The sequence below is a fragment of the Podarcis bocagei genome (genome assembly GCF_964188305.1).
Source record: "Podarcis bocagei genome assembly, chromosome: 10".
In the NCBI taxonomy this organism is placed as follows: domain Eukaryota; kingdom Metazoa; phylum Chordata; class Lepidosauria; order Squamata; family Lacertidae; genus Podarcis; species Podarcis bocagei.
The window spans coordinates 78,485,445-78,509,867 of NC_138135.1; the positions used below are offsets into that span (position 1 = coordinate 78,485,445).

Here is a 24,423-nt window from a genome sequence, read left to right on the forward strand (position 1 = left end):
CCAGGGGAAACCAGCCAGAACTATTGTATCTCACTTGTATCAGACTTGCGGAGTTAGCTGTCAAAAAATAATTTCACCAACAGCGCATTTCACAGTACGGCATTCTATTTTTCATTGGCAGTCCGTTCCCAGGTTTAAGCGGTGGACTCTTAGCTTCCTTTTCTCTTTTTACAGGAAAATACAGTTCAAACCTTTCCCCCCCTCCTCTCCTGCGGTCAAGGGGGGAAATCGCTTGTTTTAGATAATAGAATTATAGTCTTTTTCAAGCGTCTTTCAAGGTTTTAGCTTACAAGTTCATTGCTTTCCTCTATTTACAAAGAACGGAAGGCAGACTTCCTGTTTATGCCTCTCCGTTTCGGTATCCAATTACTTCTTTTTTTCTCTCCTTTGTTTCCCAAATTAACCTACTCACCCATCGTTGTTTTGTAGCCAAATTGTCACAGGAAAAAGGTAGCGCTCTCCGGTAACGGCTGTGCGGCTTTGCTCCACGAAAGAAGCAGTTGACTCACAGCACCGCGCCGCTGCCCCGCTTCACTCCGGAACCCGTAGTCGGGCTCCTTTGCAAGTTGGGGGGCGCAAAAGGTGCCCGCCGAGTCCCACGGTCACAGGCTTCACCCGCCTGTGATTTTTGAAGGGTCCCCGCTTCGCCGTAGCGGTGCAGACCCGATTCCCGCAGAGCCAGTCCCCTCCGAGTCAGAGGGAATCCGCCATTACAGATGGCGCCACCCCGGAAGTCCCCCACAATCCCTTCCTATGTCCACCAAAGATGCAGCTGGGGTGGCTGGGATGTAGTTAATGGATGAGACCCCCCTCGTCCCACCTCAATAAATGACTTCCGCAGAGGTAGAGTCAATTGTTGCCTGGGAGTGGGCCCCAGCCAACAGATTGTTTGGGCAGGTTCCGGGGCGGGGGGAATAGCAGTGGCACACCCAATCTCAGTGATCATGGGTAGGAGGAAGTGTTATGCTAAGACCAGACCATGTCGTTACTGAGGAGGCAGGTTTCGTTGTTGTTTGAGGACTATCGCTGTCTCCGTGTCTGGTCTTGACTGGATGGATACTGGAATCAACAAGGGAGACCCACATGACCTGAAGGTGCTGCTGTGCAATGCGAGGTCAATAATGATGATAATGATGATGATGATGATGATTTAAAAGACATCTGAAGGCAGCCCTGTTCAGGGAAGTTTTTAATATTTAACGCTGTACTGTTTTTAACACTTGATTGGAAGCCGCCCAGAGTGGCTGGGGAAACTCAGCCAGATGGGCGGGGTATAAATAATAAATTATTATTATTATTATTATTATTATTATTATTATTATTATTATTCATAAGACCACTGCTATCCAGAACTTGATTGTGGGTGGGGGACTTGAACTGGCATGTGTAACAGAGACTTGGTTGGATGAAGCTGCTGCTTGTCTACCAGGTTTCTCTAACAGCAACCCTAGTCATATGGGCGGGGGGGGGGTTGCAGTGATTTTTAGGAAGTCATTAGCTTGCACCAGGTGTCCTATTGGGAAGACCCAGTTTTCTGAGTGCATGTTTTGGAAGCTGGGCAATAGGGGCAGTACAGGATTCCTTTTGGTGTACCAACCTCCCCACTTCACCAAGGATTCCCTGCCTGAGCTGCTTCAGGTCGTGCCAGATGTTCTCCTGGAGATACCTAGTTTGGTTGTCCTAGGGCAGGGGTCGGCAACGTGTGGGCTATGGGCCGGATGCGGCCCACGAAGACTGTTTTACCAGCCCACGAACCACCCCTGAACCGAGCCACCCACTTGGCGAGCCCACCTCGTGCTGCGCTAAACCAGTGCGGCGCAGGGACTCGCCGAGTGGTGCCGGCAATCAGGTCTGTGCACGCACAGATACCAGAAATTGCATCTGCACATGTCCAGATACCGAAAATCGCTTCTGCGCAGGTGCCATTTTCGGTATCTGGGCATGCGCAGACGTGATTTCCGGCATCGCGCTGCGCCAGTCCGGCCCACAGACAATCTCCGTGGGAGTGATCTGGCCCATGGCTGGTAAACCTTGCCAACCCCTGTCCTAGGGGATTTTAACATCCATGTCGGCATGACCTTACAAGGTGCCGCTCGGGACTTCTTGGAAAGCATGGCTTCCATGGGGCTGTCGCTGAATAAGTTTGGCCCAACTCATAGTTGTGGACATGCCTTGGACCTGGTGTTTACCTCTATAGATGTGGGTGATCTGACACTAAGTAAAAGTGAAACAAAAGAAGAAGAGTTTGGATTTAATATCCCGCTTTATCACTACCCGAAGGAGTCTCAAAGCAGCTAACATTCTCCTTTCCCTTCCTCCCCCACAACAAACACTCTGTGAGGTGAGTAGGGCTGAGAGACTTCAAGGAAGTGTGACTAGCCCAAGGTCACCCAGCAGCTGCATGTGGAGGAGCGGAGACGCGAACCTGGTTCACCAGATTACGAGACTACCGTTCTTAACCACTACACCACACTGGCTCTGCCATGGTTAGATCACTTCCTGGTGCAACTGGACTTTTCTCCGACCCTTCCCCTCTGCAGGGAGGTGGGACCAATTCGGATGGTCCACCCCCACCACTTAATGGATCCAAATGGTTTCCAAAGAGTGGGAGGGGATGTTTTATCCCATGTTGATGACCTTTCAGCTGATTCCCTGGTGGCCTGCTGGAATGCAGTTAACCAGGGCTATCGGCTGTCTGGCTCCAAAGCGCCCTCTCCAATTGTATGGAACCCAGACAGCCTCGTGGTTTTCCCCAGAGCTGAGGGTGATGAAACGATCCTTGAGACGGCTAGAGTGCCGGTGGTGGAAAACACTCTGAATCAGACCAGACACAGGTTAGAGTCAAGCCTACCAAGTGGCGATAGCAATGGCAAGAGGACCTTCTTCACCACCTCTACTGCATCTGCAGAAAATAGCAGCAGGAGACTCTTTCAGGTGGTTCACAATCTAAAGGAACCACCTTTGCCACCAGGGAGTGGTAAAGACCCCAAGATCTCCTGCAATGATTTTGCAAAGTTTTTTACAGACAAAGTTGCTCAGATTTGGAAAGAAGTAGACTCCACCGTGGGAGCAGGGCCGGGGCAGGAGAGTGCTGGAGTCCTGTCTAGTCAAGTTGCATGGGATCAGTTCCAATCTGTTACCTCCGAGGATGTGGACAGGCTGCTTGGACGAGTGAAACCGACCACCTGTATCCTTGATCCTTGCCCATAAAAGCGAGCCAGGAAGGGCTGGGTGATGGGCTCTGCAGGGCGGTGAATGCTTCCCTCTGTGAGGGAACCTCCCCAGACCCGCTAAAAGAGGCAGTTATTAAACCGCTCCTTAAAAAAAAAATCTCTTGACCCGGCCGATATGGCCAACTATCGCCCAGTCTCAAATCTTCCATTCTTGGGCAAGGTGACTGAGCAGGTGGTTGCTGAACAACTCCATGCCTGGAGGATGCGGACCATTTGGATCCCTTCCAATCAGGATTCAGGCCTCATCATCATGGGACTAAAACTGCCTTGGTCACGCAGGTCGATGATCTCTGGCAGGCTAGGGACAAGGGTGAGAGCTGTTTCCTAGTTCTGCTGGATCTCTCAGCGGCCTTTGATATCATCAACCATAACATCCTTCTGGACCGTCTAAAGGAGCTGGGCGCACTGTTATACAGTGGTTCCCCTCCTTCCTCCTGCACCGTGTCAAGAAAGTGGTGTTGGGGGATGAGTTTTCAGACACCTGGGCTCTCACTTGTGGGGTGCCTCTATATGAGGCCACTGGGAGAGATCATCAGGGCTGGGTGTTCTTCAGTGTTCATGCGGATGATACCCAGCTCTACCTCTCTTCTAAATCGGAACCAGTAAAGGCGGTGAATGTCCTGTGTGAGTAGCTGGAGGTGGTTGGAGGATGGATGACAGCTAACAGATTGAGGTTAAATCCTAACAAGACAGAAGTACTGATTTGGAGGGACAGGGGGCGGGCAGCTGTGGAGGACTCCCTGGTCCTGAATGGGGTAACTGTGCCCCTGAAGGACCAGGTGTGCAGCCTGGGAGTCATTTTGGACTCACAGCTGTCCATGGAGGAGCAGGTCAATTCTGTGTCCAGGGCATCTGTCTGCCACCTCCATCTGGTACGCAGGCTGAGACCCTACCTGCCCGCAAACTGTCTCACTAGAGTGGTGCATGCTCTGGTTATCTCCTGCTCGGACTACTGCAATGCACTCTACGTGGGGCTACCTTTGAAGGTGACCCAGAAACTACAACTAATCTAGAATGCGGCAGCTAGACTGGTGACTGGGATCAGCCGCCGAGACCACATAACACCAGTCCTGAAACACGTACATTGACTCCCAGTACGTTTCTGAGCACAATTAAAAGTGTTGGTGCTGACCTTTAAAGCCCTAAACGGCCTCGGCCCAGTATACCCAAAGGAGCATCTCCACCCCCTTTGTTCAGCCTGGACACTGAGGACAATGAACTCTGCATTTCAGCTGTTATCTAACAAGAGTTGTAAATATAACAACAGTCACTCTACAACATCTAGCAATTCTCAAAAGGGAAGTTAAAGTAACAATAAGAATAAACAGTTAACATGAAGTCAGTTGTCATGAGAAACTATTTGCATGTTAAGAAAGGGAAAATTTAGTAAACAGTGGAAACATTCATGCAGTGAGATCTATTCGTTTATAGAAACACTCCCAAAGGAAGTTACATGAATCCTTTCATCTATGACTTTTATAAGCACATTGGAGAAAGCATAATTAAGGTAGATTCACTACCAGTGAACAACTCTCTGAAAGCCCGAACACTGAACAATCAACAAAACTTATCCACTTCCTAGCAAGCATAATGTCATTTTGGCAAATCTCTCTGAAATTTAAACCAGCAATTTATAACCTGCAGCTTGTAAATGAGTAGTGCTCTGGGGTGTCCTAATAGTTCCCTAGAGAAACACCCCTAATTTCTGCATGAATAGGTTATTGTATTTTAGTGTTCTGTTGGAAGTCACCCAGAGTGGCTGGGGAAACCCAGCCAGATGGGTGGGGTATAAATAATAAATTATTATTATTATTATTATTATTATTATTATTATTATTATTGACACTCTCGCCTTATTACTCTAGGTCACAGACAGATTACAGAACTACTACATGGGGTTCATGTTCTGAGGACTTTTCCAGGGGGTGAGGTTTTCCCATGGAGACTGAGCAGTGCTTAGTAAACAATCCAGATAGCATTCTTCTAGCACAGGGGTCCTCAATCTAGCCCGCTACTTGCCAGAACCTGCCACTGTCTACAATATCCTGAAAAGTGAGGAGCGGCGGCAGTGGTGGCGGCGGCTAGTTCCAGCAGGCATGCGGCAGGTCCCAGCTGCTCCTGCAGCTTGCAGAAGCACGTGGCTCTGCAGAGTCCGCAGGTGGCGTGCAAGTTGGTTTCGGCGGTGATGGCGAAGACGCTGCACTTTGTCAAGATTCAGAACGTGCCTTGCTTCCACGAGCTGCCCCTGAATGAGCAGCTGGTGCTGGTGCGCAGCTGCTGGGCTCCGCTGCTCGTGCTGGGGCTGGCCCAGTACCGCGTGCACTTCAAGACGGTGGAGACCACAGAGTCCAGCATGCTGCACAGGATTTATTTTTGACGGACAAGCAGGCCGAAGAGGAGAGGCAGCACCACCACCACTACCAAGTTGTGCTGCTGCACAAGACCCAGGAGAAGCTGGAGGCAAGGACCTGCAGCAACAGTAGCAGCAGCCTCAAGGGAACCATGTTCTTCAATCTGGGTAAGCGTGGGAAACTCGGGCTGGGCGGGAAAGAAGCGCGTGGATCCAGTGGCGTAGCGTGGGTTGTCAGCACCCAGGGCAAGGCAAGTAATTTGCGCCCCCTAACCTGTGGATTTGCGCCCCCTAACCCGTGGATTTGCGCCCCCTAACCCGTGGATTTGCGCCCCCTAACCCTAACCCCCAGATGTTGCGCCCGGTGCGGCCAGGCCCCCTGCACCCCCCACGCTACGCCACTGCGTGGATCTGCAGTGTGGGGAGTTGGAGCAACAAAGGGGCCATGGCTAGCACCCCACCCCATGTTGATTAAAATCGTTCTTCATTTTAAATATTGTATTTTTCCCTGTTTTTTATGCACTACAAATAAAATATGTGCAGTGTGCACAGGAATTTGTTCATATTTTTTTCAAACTATAGTCCGGTCCCCAACAGTATCTGAAGGACAGTGAACCAGCCCCCTGTTTGAAAAGTTTGAGGACCCCTGCTCTAGCATACATGCTGAAGGGGAAATGGAAGTTGCCAGAAATCAAAACTACATGGTGGAATTAACGAGGAAATTTTCACCCATTTACATCCTCGAGAAAACACCTCCCACAGGAACCTGCTTCTGCACTGCTTTTCACAACTGAGGTTCTGCTTTATGTTCTGCCATCTTCAGAGATGCACTTGGTGGAAAGTGGGCCTTTGCAATATGATATAGGGCCTCCTGAGCAACAACTAGGGTTGCCAAACTTCCAGGGCTGACCTGAAATCTCCATGTTTGCCTGCCAGCTACCAGGAGCAAGGGGAAGGTTTCAATCTGCAGATGGGTGAAAGTACCTTTAAAAAAACTTTATTGAGAAAACTGTGTTGCAAGTTTCAACCCAACCCAATTTGCTGGCTGCAAATTATTGCAGACTCTCTAGGGGGTCTTCCTCTTCCTCTTCTCTGTTCCCAATTAACTTCCATCTCCAGGACTCATAGGTTGGAGGAAGTGCAGAGGAAGAAAAAGTACTGTGCTGGGCTCAAGTGGAAGTTATGCATGAACATGAGTACCTGGTGCGAGATGTAAGGAGATGCAGAAGTGAGCAGAGCACATGAATTTGATTTGAACTGATTTTATAATGAATTGATTTTAGAATGCTGTATTATTTTACTGTTGCTAGCCACTCTGAACCCGGCTTCAGCCGGGGAGGGCAAGATATAAATAAAATTATTATTATTATTATTATTATTATTATTATTATTATTATTATTATTATTATGAAGAGCAGCAGCAAGAGCTAAGCCTTGCTATCTCTGCTTCCCGTAGCAAAACCTGGATGGCCATATTTTATTCTTGAGCGAGTCCGAAGAGGTGAAAACAAAAATTGACCAAGGAAGAATGGAGTGCTGAGAGGCAAGATATGATATGGTGCTGACCAATACTAAACTACCAACTGCCCACTAAGTGGACCCATACAAAGGAGAGAGTGAGTATTCAGGGATAATTTCAGCTCAAAAGTGTGTTGTGGGGATTGGGCTGTGTAATAGCTGATGGGAGCAGAAAGCCCAAACAGCTTCCAGCTGACATCGGGTACTGGTTCTTCATCTCTCTGGCCTAAAAAGCAAAGCCATGAACGGCTGGCAGTGGAACAAGTAAGTTGTCACTAGGCCAAACTCTTAACATGAACGTTTTCAGTGTTTCTTAAGGAATTAGTACCCAGTACAAGTCTTGCAAAGGGACCTGGAATGCAGAAACAGGATGGAAAACAAGAGCTAGAAGGTAATGTGCTGGGAAAGCTTTGTATTTCAGTTAGTTTATTATAAGGTTTCCTTTCATTGTGTTCAGAGAAAATCCTCATTTCCCCCACTTCATTCACTGCTTAAACCTCACAGAAAGCCAGCCAATGCTATGGGTTCACTTAGGCAAAGAGGAGGCAACACTGTGGAAAGCCTATTCCCAAAGAGAAGCAGAATTTGTTTGGGTTTATACTGAGACCCAAATGCCCCTTCCAGGACCTTCTTATTCCCCAGCCCATTCATCATGGAAAGCACAACACAGCTGGCATCCAAGGTAGGTCATTGTTGCTGACATTTCTCCCCGACACCCAACACACACACATACCACACCACAGCAACCACCTCTTTTGCTCGTCTGTCCCCACAAAGAGTGCCTTTTTCCTCCATCTTCCTCTTGCCTGCTGCATCCTCCCTACTGTTCTCACTCACTTCTGCTCCCACCATCGTCTCCAATCTGGGGCCATTCTCGCCCATCAATGGCATATTTAAAAAATGGTCAAACTTGAGGCATCAAGGTGGCAGCTGAGAGTACTTGTGCCACTGCCATTGTTTTGGTGGTTTTGTTCTTGTGGTTTGCTTTTTATTCTGTGGTTTATATTATACAGTAGAACCTCAGCTTACGGTTACCCTCAGATACTGTAAACTTTGGGTTGTGAAAGCAGCAAACCCGGAAGTATTTTTCCGGGTTTCGCTGCTCGGGCATGCACAGAAGCGCTCTACATGCCACGTGCATGCACAGAACAGGCACCTCTGGTTGCTGAAACCTCAGGATCCAGCTGGAGCTCTGGAACAGACCCCATCCACAACCAGAGGTACCACTGTAGTGATTGCAATGTGTGTGTTTTTTAATGCTATTGTAATTATTGTGAGCTGTTTTGAGCTCAGCATTTGCTGTTAGAAAAGCGGAATACAAATACTGTATTTAATCAACTCAATGCAACTCCCACCATTTATCTTCAAGCCAGGAAAGGCTTCCCATCTTACATTAATGTGTCAGGCTGATGTTAAAAGCATGTTCTTTTAAAATGCAAATTTTCCATCAGCTCCATGCAGGGCTGTTTTCAGCCAGAACTCACTGGAACTCAGTTTTGGCCCCTCTCAGGTGGGCACCATTGCCGTTATAAGAAAACAAGGGAGACATTTATGGTGAGTTCCAGCACTTCTTTTTCTAGAAAAATAGCACTGACTCCATGTATGGAATAAGTTTAATGGAGCAGGAATATCCATATATTGTTAGGCATGTTTCAGATAACAGCTACTGATAGGAACCGCAGAAAACTGGGGATGCCATGTTGGTTAAGATTTGTTTGAGTCTAAAGGCGATGGGCTGAGAAGGAAGGGTGTGATTTGAGGAGGAAAGGGAGGGGGCAAAGGGCCCGGGGACCGAGTCCTGTGCCCAAGGGCCCCCAGAAAACTGGAAACAGCCCAGGCATTATCTAACAGGTGGCTTTGTGAATTAGCATAATGACTTCCAGTTAGCATATAGGGGAAAGCTGTAAATAAAACTTATTGCAAAAATCAGTAAATTGCCTCAGGTTACAACCGCTGTAATGTCATGTGGTAGCAGAATGCTCCTGGCACTGCTGCTGTACCTATAACTAATGTCAAATATTAGGTCCATGGGGAAGCCCCAGGGCTGTTCTCGTTCCTACAGGGTGTACTCCTACTTGGGCTCAACGCCTACTGGGGCTGTGACACTACTTTGAAGTGCCAGCCTGCCACCTTGAGAGCACCACAACCCCCCCCCCTCGTTCATGCACTCAAAAAACAACAACCCAAGTCATGCTGAGTGATTTATTTCATGCAGCTAAAGCCACCCCGCCCCATGCTGACTGCTGAAAACACCTCTCCAAGTTTTATTGCATAATAGCAATACCCTAAAGCAACTCCGCTATCTTCTGTGACATACCATACTTTTCTGTCTATAAGGCGCCCCCATGTATAAGACAACACCCACTTCTTAGCATGATTTTTAAAGGAAAAAAATAGTCTTATACATGGAAAAGTACGGTAGTTCTTATTACGCAAACACTTTCTTTTGCCAGAGGAAGAAATGCATTGTTTTGCATTGGTTTTCTTATGCTACCATGAAAACCAGGAACTTGGCTGCTAAGTGAGCCTTAATCGAGAGCTGTGCCCCACTAGGCAGCAGTGATATGGCATGGAAAAATTTCCACTTTTAGAAAGACATTGTTTCATGACATTAATTACGAACATTATTAATGACTACCATACAAGTCAAACAGAGCAACTGAAATTATTACACTTGGCTAAACCATAGTTTAGCATTAGAAGACAAGGCAAAGTGGGACTTGTAGGGTCCCTTGTCCTCTGATACAGCCACAAGAAGTTCATTTTGCTTCCATTTTAGGTTAATCACAGATTTTTTAACATCAAGTCCTGACAAACTGGTTAATCTTTGCTAGTTGAAAATAAATCAACCTACAACCATGTTTAAGAAACTATAATATTTCAACCAGCCATGAATAAAATTAACCGCAATTTAGGGTTCAGGCACAATCCCAAATTTGGTGGTCTAAAATGGAGACAGAAGCTTCTGATCGCCTCATGGCCATGCTAGAGGAGAAGAGAGGGTAACGTGTGCAAGTCCAAGGTTCACAAAAGATTGTCCCTGCAAAGCTAACCCATGGTATAGCTCTGCTTGCAAATCAGGCCATCGCTATTCAAATCTAAAATAAATGACTGAACTATTTCCCAGGTGATGATCCCAAAGAAGCACATAATATATGAACAACTCTTCAAGCATGCTAAAATTAGTATGAGGAGCCTTTTCGGTGTTTTCATTTTCTTCTTAAAATCTAAATAAAGTAAGGGAAGTGTATGCTATTGAGTGGTTGTGTCTTAAAATATTCACAAGTATTCCAGCAAAAATAAATTTCAAGCAAAGCTTTGAATTTGTTTGAAAACTTAACTACACAGGCAGTACAATCTTAAACCCCAGATCTGCAGGCTTGGTTGGGAAAGAGGAGTCCCATCAGTGGGGCACAGAGTCGCATTGCTGAGACTCTCCACTACTGGTGAAAACTGCTCTATGGGTGTAGATCTGCCCCCAGAGATGCTTCCACTGGCAGAAGCTGGCTTTAGGACACAAAATGGGACATTCTGCTGGCAAGGCTTCCAAGAATCAGCAGGATCCAAAGTATTCCCCTCCCAATGGCTCAAGTATTGAATTGATGGACTTCCTGTTTCCGGCGGTGGGAAATGGCGGACTCCCACACGATCGGACTCCAGCCGTTTTGATAATTCAGGGCTGATATGGGGGTAATTAGCCCTGGCAGCCTCCCCAGGGCAGTGGAGGACTGTCTCGATGACCCGCGGTTTGCCCCACGGCAGGGGCACTGGGTCACGGAGCAAGGGACGGACCGACACTCCTGCAATGCCACCCCATAGCTGGACGCATGTGTTTGGGAAAATATAATGATTTGAAAAACAAACAGACACGCTCTGAACTGATGAAGCTGGGGGAAAACCTGCCGTATGTACCGTCTCTGATGTAAAAGATCGAACTTCAAAGAGATCCTCACTCCCCACCTCCACTCGAGTTAGGCCTGTGCTGGATTTGATCTGTATTTACTTTCTACACAAACTAATATTTTCCACATATTTCCACTCAACAGCATTTTCCTATTGGAAAAACTTTTCAGAGTTTCTGCACAGCAGGTAGAATTAATATGACATACGTGCTTTGTTTTGTTGCCTAAATGTAAATCAAATAAACACACTGAATCAAGCTGATTGACTGTATGGGACTAGCAGAAATGACTGGCAGAATCCGTGACCAGGGAGAAGAGTCGGCAGAAGAAGATTGGAAAAAAATTAAGGACTATTTACAAAAATACTGTAAAATTAAGGAATGTTGAATGATGTTGGATTGAAATGGTTTCTAGCTGTAATGGTATAAAGGAATATTATAAAATGACTTTCTTTTTATAAGTAAGAATTTAAGGTTATAATAGCCTAAGATGTTGGAGAGAAAATAAGGTGTTTTTTTGTTTTAAAGCTGTAATGCTTTGAGATATGGATTTGCTGCACAAATAATTTGAACTGGATATACAAGAAGGGGAGGTATGAGGAGGTCAGGGAAATATGTTATGAGAAAATAAGTTGTGAAATTTATGTGTTTTTAACTTTTTTCTTTTTATGTCTGCTTTTTTCTTTTTGTTTGTAAAAAAATGGAAACTTTAATAAATATCTTTTTAAAAAATAATTAAAAAAAATAAACACACTGAATCAATAGCTATTAATTTTGGGCAGCGGGAAATAATTGTGGAAAACGTTTCAAAAATTTCCAGGAAACCCACATCATTACCACTCAGCTGCGTTTCCAATCCTCCTGCCCCCGTCTCTGATCCTGTGCCTTTTAAAGAGCAACCTGATATGGAGAAATAAATCAGGTGACTTTTTCTTGGCATGGAGTACCTTGGGTTACAGACACTTCAGGTTACAGACTCTGCTAACCCAGAAATAATACCTTGGGTTAAGAACTTTGCTTCAGGATGAGAACAGAAATCGCATAGTGGCAGTGGGAGGCCTCACTAGCTAAAGTGGTACCTCACGTTAAGAACAGTTTCTGGTTAAGAGCAGACCTCCAGAACGAATTAAGTTCTTAACCCGAGGTACCACTGTACACCACAATTCTGGCACCCCTTGGCCACTGCTGCTGGAGGTGGTCAAGCTAAAGGAGAGGTCGCTTGGCTGGGTAACGGAGGCCTCCACTGCAACCAAGAAAAGCAAGGGTGGCTGAAAAGTAACCTCCAACAGTGTTCTGGCTGGCAATGACTAGTGAAGGACCCCAAAACAGCAAAACATAGGGGTGGGCAGAGCTGGCTGGCCGTGGTTCTTCTGGATCTGGTCATTTTACCAGATAGGAACCCAATCCAGGCCCCTTAGCTACCCCAGATGACTGTGATGGACAGCAGAGTCAGACCAGAGTCTGGTGATGTAGTACCTCAGAACTCCACCAGGGAGCTAGTGGGGGGGGGGAGTGGAGCCAGTACTTTGGAAGGTAAAATAAAAGGAGCAGTTTCTGAGAGAGTGTTCAGACAGGGAGATGGTTAAGTAGTGGGGTGGGAGAGCTGAAAATAATGCCAATACATTTCACATCTGGCAACCAATGCTCTAGCTCCATTCGAGCAGAAATTTGATATGCTTTCTAACCAAGTATCAGATATTTCTAAAACAGCAAATAATGCACACAATCTTGCTCTAACCAACCAGTCTGAGATCCAGCTCTTACAAATGACTGGAGATTTTTAGTTATGAAGCTGGAGGAACAATCAGACGGGAAAGGGGGGGGGGGGAGAGAATCATCTAAGAGGCCTACTAGAGATCCAGGAAGTGGGGATGTGGTTCAGTTCATTATTGACTGGATACTCTCCCTGAATTTAAACATCCCACTGTCCCCCAATGACACAGAAAGAGCTGACCGGGTTCCAAGAGGCGAAAGCAGAACGGGGGAAACCCTGAGAGATCTAGAAATTCACTTTGAACAGTATAGGCTCATTCATTTTTCAAAGCACTACTGAAGCTTAGAAACCTAAGATACAGCAAAGCCACCATTTAAATATTCCAGGGCATCAGCCAAGCCACACTGGTATGGCGGAGGGCTCTTCGACCTTATACATCAGCTCTAAAAGAAGCAGACATAGTCCAGCACAAACCAGAACCTGGGTGATAACTAGCAGGCTGACAACATTCTCAAAGAGCTCCAGCTCCAAGACTCTCCTCAACGCCTCTCCCCAGTTCAAGCACACAAGAGTACCCTTTCAGCCTGGACAACCAAAAAAGGCATAAAGAAATAAGACAACTCTGAACAGAAGAAAGAAATTGTTTTGCTTCCTTATGCATGAAAAGGATCTGGACTCCACTCAATCAAGCATAACATAATAATTACAACTGCATATCAATACTTATCCAAATTGTTATCCTAAATTATCTATACTTTCTGTTACTTTACAAGTGTGGTTAAAATCCTGAAAATGTGTTAACCTGCTTGCAGTGGTTTCATAAATAAATTATAAACTTTCCCCATTCTTTTTTAAGGTTCTTGTCTTCTTGATTTCCGAGCTTCCCAGTTAATTTTGCCATGTCGGCATAGTCCATCATCTTGATTTGCCATTCTTCTCTGGTCAGGATTGTCTCTTCCTTCCATCTCTGGGCTAGTAGTATCCGTGCAGCTGTTGTCACATACATAAACAAACTTTTCTGGTCTTTTGGAATCTTGTTACCTATAATTCCTAATAAGAAAGCTTCTGGTTTATTAACAAAAGTTATTTTAAACATTTTTTTCATTTCATTATATATCATCTCCCAGAATTTTTTTATTACACGTCCACCAAAAATGATATTAGGTACCGTCTTTTTCTTTACATTTCCAGCATATTTGTGCTCGTTCTATACATTTTTGCTAAGTTAACAGAGGTCAAATACCACCAGTACATCATTTTCATATAGTTCTCTTTCAATGAAAAAAGGCAATGAATTTCAAATCTGTTTTCCATAGCCTCTCCCAGTCTATCATTTGTATATTATGTCCCAAGTATTTCACCCAGTGTATCATCACTGATTTAACCAGTTCGTCTTTTGTATGCCATTCCAGGAGCAAATTATACATTTTCAAGAATAATTTTGTATTATTTTCTAAGACATCTTTCTGAAATCTTGATAACTCATAACTAAAACCTTTCTGTCTTAGAAATATCATTTAATTGATGAAACTGTGACCAATTTGTTACCAGTTCTCTTATCTTCAAAGTCTTTTAATTTTACCTGATTTTCTACTTCGGTTAACAGCTCTCTATATGTCCACAATTTAGCCCTCATATTCACTTTTTTCAAAGATATTGCTTCTAATGGGGAAAGCCACTACAGTGGTACCTCAGGTTACATACGCTTCAGGTTACATACTCCGCTAATCCAGAAATATTGCTTCAGGTTAAGAACTTTGCTTCAGGTTGAGAACAGAAATCGTGTTCTAGCGGCGCGGCAGCAGCAGGAGGCCCCATTAGCTAAAGTGGTGCTTCAGTTTAAGAACAGTTTCAGGTTAAGTACAGGCCTCCAGAACGAATTAAGTACTTAACCCGAGGTACCACTGTAAATCAATGTCATGCATAGACCTAATATTAATACCAAAAGGTGATCTTCATCAGGTGGTGAATGCAGAAATTGGGTCTATAACAAGTCTCTAATCATGCATTAGTCTTGGTTAACTTAAACTTTGGTGCACATCCCCCCAGGAACCAGAAATGATACTTTGCAGTGTGTAAAGAATGCTTAGCTAAATCTATGGATCTTTACTTTAAAGCAGGGGTCCTCAAACTAAGGTTTGGATCCAGCCCACCAGAGTCCTCAATCCGGCCCGCCAATTGCCAGAACCCGCCACTGTCTACAATATTCTGAAAAATGAGGAGCAGTGGCAGTGTCTGTGGCAGTGGCAGCCACTCGCTTCCATGCTGCTCCTCACTTTTCACGATATTGTAGATCATGTTTACTTTTGAAAAACATTTATTTAGAATAAGGGCACACCTACACCACACATCTAAACTTATTTAATGAACAGGTAGACCCTAGTGAACAGTGAGAACTGCAGATCTATAAACTGTTGTAAATGACTGTAAAACTGGTGTAAAACAGTAATCACCATAAATGATTATGGTGTAGAAATCCCATGAAAGGCAGAACTGCTGCAGAACTGTTTGTGCATGTCTTCTTTAGAGTACCGTATTTTTCGCCCCATAAGACGCACCGGCCCATAAGATGCACCTAGATTTTTGGGGGGGAAATAAAGGGGGGAAAAATTATTTCCCCCCCAGGTGCGCTGCGCTACACCAGGAGCTTGGGGCGTGCAGAGCTCAGCGCGCCCCTAGCTTCTGCGTGCCGGCAAGGTCTCCGCTAGCGTGGGAGAGCCGGGCACCTCTCCCAGGGCTAGCGGACCCCTGCGCTAATCCAGAAGCTTGGGGCGAGCTGAGGTCAGCGCGCCCCAAGCTTCTGCGTGCCGGCAAGCAGTCCGCTAGCCCTGGGAGAGCCGCGGGGCTCTCCCAGGGCTAGCAGATCGCTGCGCTACACCAGGAGCCTGGGGCGTGCTGAGCTCAGCGCGCCCCAAGCTTCTAGGTGCGCGCAAGCAGTCCGCTAGCCTTGGGAGAGCCGCGGGGCTCTCCCAGGGCTAGCGGATCGCTGCACTACACCAGGAGCTTGGGGCCTGCTGAGCTCAGCGCGCCCCAAGCTTCTGTGTGCGCGCAAGCAGTCCGCTAGTCTTGGGAGAGCCGCGGGGCTCTCCCAGGGCTAGCGGATAGCTGCGCTACACCAGGAGCTTGGGGCGTGCTGAGCTCAGCGCGCCCCAAGCTTCTAGGTGCGCGCAAGCAGTCCGCTGCCGCCCCAAGCCTCGCGCACCCGGTGGGACCTCCTGCCGGGTGCGCGAGGCTTGCAGACACTCGCTCGAAGCAGGGGGAGCCCTCCCGAGGGCTCCCCGTGCTTCGGGAGACAGGCTGCCACCCCAAGCCTCGCGCACCCGGTGGGACCTCCTGCCGGGTGCGCGAGGCTTGCAGACACTCGCCCGAAGCAGGGGGAGCCCTCCCGAGGGCTCCCCGTGCTTCGGGCGACAGGCTGCCGCCCCAAGCCTCGCGCATCCGGTGGGACCTCCTGCCGGGCGCACGAGGCTTGCAGGCATTCGCCCCATAAGACGCACCCCGATTTCCCCTTCATTTTTGGAGGGGAAAAAGTGTGTCTTATGGGGCGAAAAATACGGTAGATTTCTCAGTTTGGCTGAATTTTTTCACAAGTTTATACTGTTTAAATCCATTAAAACCCATGTGGTTTAAGGAGCGTAACTGTCCAGAGAATAAAAGCCACTACTATGTGTTTTATTACAGATAAATTGGAATTTCAAAAGCAAACCACATACCAAACTGGATGGAGCTGCTTTGTTCCAGAGTACATCAACAAACCTTTCATGATTCAGACAATCCATGAGACACATCTACTGACTGCCTCATGAGCGTGTATGTTTGCTTTGGATTTAATACACATCATGGAAACTATTATAAAGCTTTCCATTGGCTTTCAGAGAGAATTACAGTAGGACCACAAACAATGTAAATGCCGTTCCTCTTTTCGGGAGTCTCTGGTAAAAAAAAAAATGCTGTCAGAATTTGGGAGAGATAAGGAATGTCTTCTCAAAACAAATAAAAGTGTTCACCAACAAAATTAATTCTCTAGAAGTACAGTGGTACCTTGGGTTACATACGCTTCAGGTTACATATGCTTCAGGTTACAGACTCCGCTAACCCAGAAATAGTGCTTCAGGTTAAGAACTTTGCTTCAGGATAAGAACAGAAACAGGGCTCCGGTGGCACGGCAGCAGAAGGAGGCCCCATTAGTTAAAGTAGTGCTTCAGGTTAAGAACCGTTTCAGGTTAAGAACAGACCTCCGGAACGAATTAAGTACTTAATCCGAGGTACCACTGTTGTTAAATCTCTGAGTGAGACAAACACATTGTTATAAATAGGGCACATGAATGTAAATACATGTACATGGGCACAAACTGCACCCTTCCAATAACCCAGTTTGCTTGGGCTGCAGCTCTGGTTCATAAAGTACAACCAGATCTCCTGTAAGAACAAAAACGGCACTCAAATTCTTAGCTTTCATAAATATGTAAAGTGTGGAAGCAACAAGGCCTCCTATTCTCCACAGTGAAAGAAAAAGGTTAATATACTTTAGAAGTATCCCTCTTTTTCTCTCTAGAGTTGGGAGAATATGCTATACAGTATATCTTTATCATCAAAGTTGCACTCATGAAGCTTTCATATGCTACAAAGCCTTCAAGTAAAGAAGTGTTCAAAAGAATGTCTCTTGCATTACAGTGGTACCTGTGGTTACGTACTTAATTCGTTCCAGAGGTCCGTTCTTAACCTGAAACTGTTCTTAACCTAAAGCATCACTTTAACTAATGGGGCCTCCTGCTGCTGCTGTCGCACCGCTGGAGCACGATTTCTGTTCTCATCCTGAAGCAAAGTTCTTAACCCGCGGTAATATTTCTGGGTTAGCGGAGTCTGTAACCTGAAGCGTACGTAACCTGAGGTACCACTGTATACCCTTATGTAAAGATAGAAAGCCATCACCAAACACGTGCCCAAGTAGTGTTTTCAGGCCGATTGAAATCACAATTTAAAGGCTAAACAAACATACAATTTGACAAGCATAGCGGAGCAGTGCTTAAGAAGTTAACAATTATAATAATGAGTGCCAAATCAATAAGGCATGATCAAGCTATCTACCCACTGGTTTCAAATCAATGGGCTTTAACACAATCCTTTACATATCTACTGATAAGCAAGTTCCACTGATCTCTCAGTTCTGTGCATATAAGTTTGCAGCCTAAATTTGCTGTATTGCACCCAAAGTTCTAAACGTATTTAGTCTTCATCAAGAAGAGAACAATATGGAATGCCCCAAAGTCCAATCCTTCTGGATATCAGTGCCGCAGGAAATTCCCAAAATAACAAAACAAGTAATAGAAGCAACTCCAGAACTAGCCCTATTAAATATCTTCCACAAGTAAGCCACACCGCAATCAACTAAATACAGCCAACCAATCTTGGAAATGCTAACCTCTCACAATATCAATAAAAATAAATAAATATACAAACAGAAAACCTACCCATGTGATGCTGACACAACCCCCCCTACATTAAGAATATGTAGAATGAAAGAACAACATCCCCATCTCTCTCCCCCACTCCCGTTTTCCCCAACTGCAAGATGTCTATGACAAAAAATGTCTCTCACCAAACATAAATGAACTGTGAAAAAGAATATGAATTGAAAGACAATTATAGAGACAATATATGTACCATTCCTTGTTTACCTGTTTGCTCTGTAAATAATAATAATAATAATAATAATAATAATAATAATAATAATAATAATACCCTGCTCATCTGGCTGGGTTTCTCCAGCAACTCTGGGTGGCTCCCAACAGAATGTTATTAATAATAATAATAAAGTGATAAAACACCAAACATTAAAAACTTCCCTAAACAGGGCTGGCTTCTAAAAGTCAGATAGTTGTTTATTTCCTTGACATATGGAGGGAGGGCAGGCGCCACTGAGAAGGCCCTCTGTCTGGTTCCCTGTAACCTCACTTCTCGCAGCGAGGGAACCACCAGAAGACCCTCCGAGCTGGACTTCAGTGAACAATGGGGGTGGAGATGCTCCTTCAGATATACTGGGCCGAGGCATTTAGGGCTTTAAAGGTCAACACCAACACTTTGAATTGTGTTTGTAAATGTACTGGAAGCCAATGTAGGTCTTTCAGGACTGGTGTTATATGGTCTCAGCGGCCACTCCCAGTCACCAGTCTACCTGCCCTAGCTCCCAGCTCCTCTAGACGGTCCAGAGGGATGTCATGGTTGATGATATCAAAGGCCGCTGAGAGATCCAGCAGAACTAGGAAACAGCTCTCACCTTTGTCCCTAGCCCGCCAGAGATCATCAACCCGCGCGACCAAGGCAGTTTTAGTCCCATGATGATGAGGCCTGAATCCTGATTGGAAGGGATCCAAATGGTCCGCATCCTCCAGGCATGCTTGGAGTTGTTCAGCAACCACCCACTCAATCACCTTGCCCAAGAATGGAAGATTTGAGACTGACTGAGCAATAGTTGGCCATATCGGCCGGGTCAAGAGATGTTTTTTAAAGAAGCGCTTTAATGACTGCCTCTCTCAGCGGGGCTGGGGAGACTCTCTCACAGAGGGAAGCATTCACCACATCGCAGAGCCCATCGCCCAGCCCTTCCCGGCTTGCTCTTATTAGCCAGGATGGGCAAGGATCAAGGGGAAAGGTGGTTGGTTTCACTTGTCCAAGCAACCTGTCTACATCCTTGAAGGTAAAAGATTGAAATTGATCCTATGCAACTAGACTAGACAGGACTCTGGCACTCTCCTGCCACAGCCCTGCTCCCATGGTGGAGTCTACCTCTTTCTGAATCTGAGCGACTTTATCTGCAGAAAACTTTGCAAAATCATTGCAGGAGATCTTGGGGGCCTTATCAGGCCCTTATGGTACAGGTGGTTCCGTTAAATTATGAACCACCTGAAAGAGTCTCCTGCTGCTGTTTTCCACAGATGGAATAGAGGCAGTAAAGAAGGTCCTCTTCGCCATCGCTATTGCCAATTGGTAGGCTCAACGTTGAGCTCTAGCCTGTGTCCGGTCTGATTCAGAATGAGTTTTCCACCACCAGCACTCTAGCTGTCTCAACGATTGTTTCATTGCCCTCAGCTCTGGGGAAAACCATGGGGCTGTCTGAGCTCCATGCAATCGGAGAGGGCGCTTCGGAGCCGGATATTCGATAGCCCTAGTTAACGCCACATTCCAGCGGGCCACCAGGGAATCAGCTGAAAGGCCATCAACGTGGGAGAAAACATCCCCAGCATTCTCTGGAAACCATTTGGATCCATTAAGTGGGGGGGGGGGCAGACCACCTGAATCAGTCCCACCTCCCTGCAGAGGAGAAGGGTCACAGAGAAGTCCAGTTGCACCAGGAAGTAACACAAACACCCCAGTTAAAAACTAAGAGGAGGAGGAGGAGGAGGAGGAGGAGGAGGAGGAGGAGGAGGAGGAGGAGAAGGAGGAGAAGACGACAACATGCATGGTGACCAATGTACTCAATTCTTCAAGGGACCTTAAATAAAGAAAACAGTAGTTATTTTTTTGAAAAATAATATATGTTAATTTTGAAAGAACTACATTTGAAGATTTGTAAATACAGTTTCACCTTGTAAGAGTCTGAAAACCAAATACCAAACTCATTTAAATACATGGCTAGAAACATGAAATCCAATCTTATGCATTAACTTGAGAATTATCTATGCTGATGTGCAATAGGACTTGCTCCATAGGATTGCAACATTACACTGTCTTGTTTTTAAAGGGACAAACTTACGGTAAGTATCACCTACAGTCATTTCAGGATGCTTTGTACATAACACAATCAGAACATTATTTCTAGCAGAAAGAATTTGTTTTGGAGGCAAGTCAATACTACTCTTCTTTAAAATACATTCCACCTCAGAGACATGACTAAGAAAGTCACAAGGCAGCAGGGAGCATAACATGTAAATATTCAACACATGGATAGAACCATAAATCTGACAATCTTTAGTTTAATTTTGGGACACAATCACTTTCAGATTACTGATTTCAGACTCCCCACAATAAGGGTTACAGCCAGACTAGTTTCCCCTGCCCCATCAACTGCAAGTTGGTGACTGCGAGACAAAACTCTAGGAAGCAGTAACAATACACAGTGTAGGTTAAGTTGCAATTATTATTATTTATTTATTTATTTATTTATACCTCGCCCATCTGGCTGAGTTTCCCCAGCCACTCTGGGCGGCTACTGCCACTGCAGTCATTAACTGAGATCATGCAATAAAACTGAACGACAGCCATATTGAGTCAGACCAAAGACTCTTTATCCCAGTAATGTCTTCACACAGGGCCCAGCCAGATGCCTATGGGGAACCCACAAGCAGACAGGACCACAACAGCAGTCTCCTGCTCCGCAGCAATTGGTATTCATGAAGAGTAGCCACTGGAAGCATTACATGCCATCAACTTGCCTAATCTCATTTTAAAGGTTTCCAAGCTGGCAACCATCACTACATCTTGTGATACTGTACCTCATAGCTTAACTATGATGTGCTGTATGAAGTAGTACTTCCTTTTGTCTGTCCTAGACTGCACAAATTCAGACTGCAAATCAGTTTTAACTGCTCCCCCATTCAAACCTATAGAGAACTAACACATTACGGGAAAGGGTAAGTTATAAACCTTCCTGACATCTAGTTTTCTATGTGAATAAAGTCTTTTTTTTGTGTGTACAGGGAAGCATTCAACAATAGCCCCCTTGAAATTCCAAGTGATACAGGCCAGGAACATCTGTTTGTGGAGACTATCTGCATCAACCTATTCAGATACAGATACAAAAATGAGAACAGAAATGTGGCATAAAACCTGGAAACCAATGCAAGTTTGCACTGTGGAAACCTGGAGGCTTGTCAACTATAATGTTCAATGAAGTACAGTTATTCAGCCCACATTCACTTTATCCAAGTGAATTGTGGTAGTCACTGTTCACAATACCGATGAAGTACTGTATACCACAAAGTTTGAAGTAGTTCTTACAAGTGGCATAATGGCTATCTTTTTGTTTTTACGGACCAGGTTTATGTCATGGTAACTATTATCAGGCTGATTGATTGAAAAGCTTATCGTGAAAGCAGCTATTGCAGAGAGGAGCCGTTGTTTTAGTAATCGCATGAAAGCAGAAACCTCAGCAGGAAGTGCTGTTTACGCAATAAGCCCCCTGCTTGGAAACAGGCACCTCAGTTGACTCGGGTGAATAAACTGCACATCCATAAACTTCTAACATCCATGAGAACAGGCTCCTGGTCATGCTTAAATGGCTTATTGTTTAAAGAACTGAGCAGAGGGTTACTTTAAAAGAAAAAAGTGTATCTCCCATCATGGGAAGACATACACATGGAGCAAAGTCATCACAATGCTATGGTCAGTGATCATGCACGTGTGAACTGACTATGCAAAGAAAAATCTGCAGTTCCCTTAGTTTGCAGCAGCTAAAATAAGATCTTTCAAAACCTATAAAAAAACAATGAGACCAATTTCTCCCCACACTTTTTATTATTATTATTATTATTATTATTATTATTATTATTATTTTGCTTTGATACCAAAATATATTTTCACATATGATACTGAAGACACTTTTGTGCTTCTCCTGGGCTATTTAGGTACACATATGAACACTGTGAATGTGGGATAAACAAACTGAAAAGGACGTTTTAAAATCAAATGCACATTCTAGCTAATGCAGATTATTAGATTCAAATAGGTAATGTACGGAATGCAACAAAAAAAGGTATCAGCATTTACTTACAACAGTAAGTAAATAGCTTAGCCATCAGTACTGCAGCAGCAGCGGGAAAATAAGAAATGACAGTCTCGTGCGTGTTTACTGGGAAGTAAGCAGCGACGCTTACTTCCGGCAAGCATTCATAGGCTCAGGTGTGCAAGGGTAAGCGCTTTAATCTCACTGATCCCTGGCAAAATTGAGCACATTGCTTAAGGCTGCGATCCTATGTAACCCACTTCACTTAGAGGTAAGTCTCACTGAACTGAACAGGGCAGACGTGGACAAAACTGCACTGCAACCCCTTTCCCACGGATACAAATGCGTCTTAAAATTGCTGTTTCTTTTGGCTAGATTGCCGCCGCTCTCACTTTCAGCTGGGCCAGCGCGCGGTTACGCCTGCACGCAGCGAAGTTGCCCGAAGTTTAAGAGACCCGGCTTCTTAAAATAATTTCCTACGTTTTTTTCTCTTCCTCTCTTTACGCCGCGCAATAGCAGAAGCTTCAGTGCTAGGGTTGCGGCCGCTGCCCATTCCTCTCCAGCTGTTGCTTCCTGTGCCTTACAACTTTGGTGTCCTTTTTCTCTCAAAGTCAAAGAAGGCTGAACAGCGGTAGCTCCCCAGGAAATCGAAAGTAAAGAAGGACTGCAAGAAGCGCATAGGGAAGGTCTTCTAAAAGCAAGGCGCTGGTAACCAAAGGCGCGCGCACCCGCACCCGCGCATCCCTCAAGCCGAGGCCGGATCCTCCCGTTCACACAATCCTTACCCCAGAGTGCTGATGAAGCCGTTCACCGAGCCTTCGGCGTAGAGGGAGACGATATCCCCGATGTACAGAAAGCTAGACATTTTGTCAGACATCTTGTCTCATCTTCGACGCGTTTTCTTGCCTACCAAAACTCCTTTATTTAAAGAATACCTTGCAAAAAAGGGTTCGGGCAAACCAGCGGTTTGGTCAATTTGCAAATGAGTTCTTCGCCCACCCAGCCAGCCACGAACAGCGCCAGCTGGTGGCGATCCGTGCCTCCAAGGAGATGTTGCAGCTCGGGGCGGGGGGAACCCCAGACCCAGCAGCCCCCTTAACTCCTGGGGTTGCTCCTGGGCTGCCACTTGCCACAAAAGGCTCCCTCTTTTTGCGCCTTTTTGCGCTTATCTCCAAAAGCGCAGGAAACGTGGTCCCTGCTACAGCAGTTGCAGCCTTGCTCGTCAGACCCTCCTCTTCCTTCTCCTTTTCGCCTCTTCGTTTAACTCCTTGTCTTCTTTTAACTCTTTTAATCCACGCTTCTTCCTGCGCCTCTTCTTCCTGCACCTTACCACCGCTTCTCTTCTCCTCTTGTCAGCCCTGCTCCAGCGCCCTGATTTCTCCAGGTTTTTCTGCCTAAACTGAAACTCTTGCAAAAAATAAAGAAATAAAAAACCCCCAAGAGCTGGTTCCCATTGAGTCAGCTGAGGATAGGCTCTCGGCGTCGTCCCAACCAATCGCAAGAGCCGACTGCGCTGTGGGGCGGAGCTCAGGGAAGGTAAAAGAAGAGGGGGGGGGAGAGGAATGCCCCAAGGTGTGTTCTCTGCTGAGCAATCTCTGCCTGTGCTGTTCAAAGAAATGTGGAGAAGTGATTCATGCCGTCCTACCTTACTTATAACTTATAACCAGCTGTATTTTCAGAGGAAGGACGCCTCAGTGCAGTCTGCATATGTGCTGTCAGGAAGATTTTGGGCATCACATGGCAGGACATAGTCTAGATGAGCTCTCCCAAGCTCACATTCCCAGCATGGTTGCACTTTTGCGTCAGCGACCTCTACGCTGGCTTGGTCATGTACACAGAACGGCAGGTGGCAGGATCCCCAGGGATGTGCTTTGTGGGGAGCTGGCTTCAGACACCAAACCTGTTGACAGACCAACTCTGTGATACAAAGATGTCTGCAATTGTGACATGAAAGTTGGCAACATTAACCCTACAGGTTGTGTATCC

At 45.7% G+C, this 24,423-nt stretch overlaps 1 protein-coding gene across 6 annotated transcripts in view; it reads right to left on the minus strand.

Annotated features, from left to right (window-relative positions):
* ITPR2 (inositol 1,4,5-trisphosphate receptor type 2) overlaps positions 1-23,939 on the minus strand; it is a 390,831-nt gene extending 366,892 nt beyond the window's left edge. For 4 of the 6 annotated variants that reach the window (XM_081210607.1, XM_081210606.1, XM_081210609.1 and 1 more), the window contains exon 1: positions 23,223-23,938. In XM_081210607.1, coding sequence (XP_081066733.1) covers positions 23,223-23,314 — 92 coding nt within the window. In that variant the 5' untranslated portion in view covers positions 23,315-23,938. Of the gene's footprint in view, positions 1-23,222 lie in introns of all 6 variants that reach the window. The other 2 variants (XM_081210608.1, XM_081210611.1) reach the window with 2 other exon arrangements.
* Between the last annotated feature and the right edge of the window lie 484 nt (positions 23,940-24,423).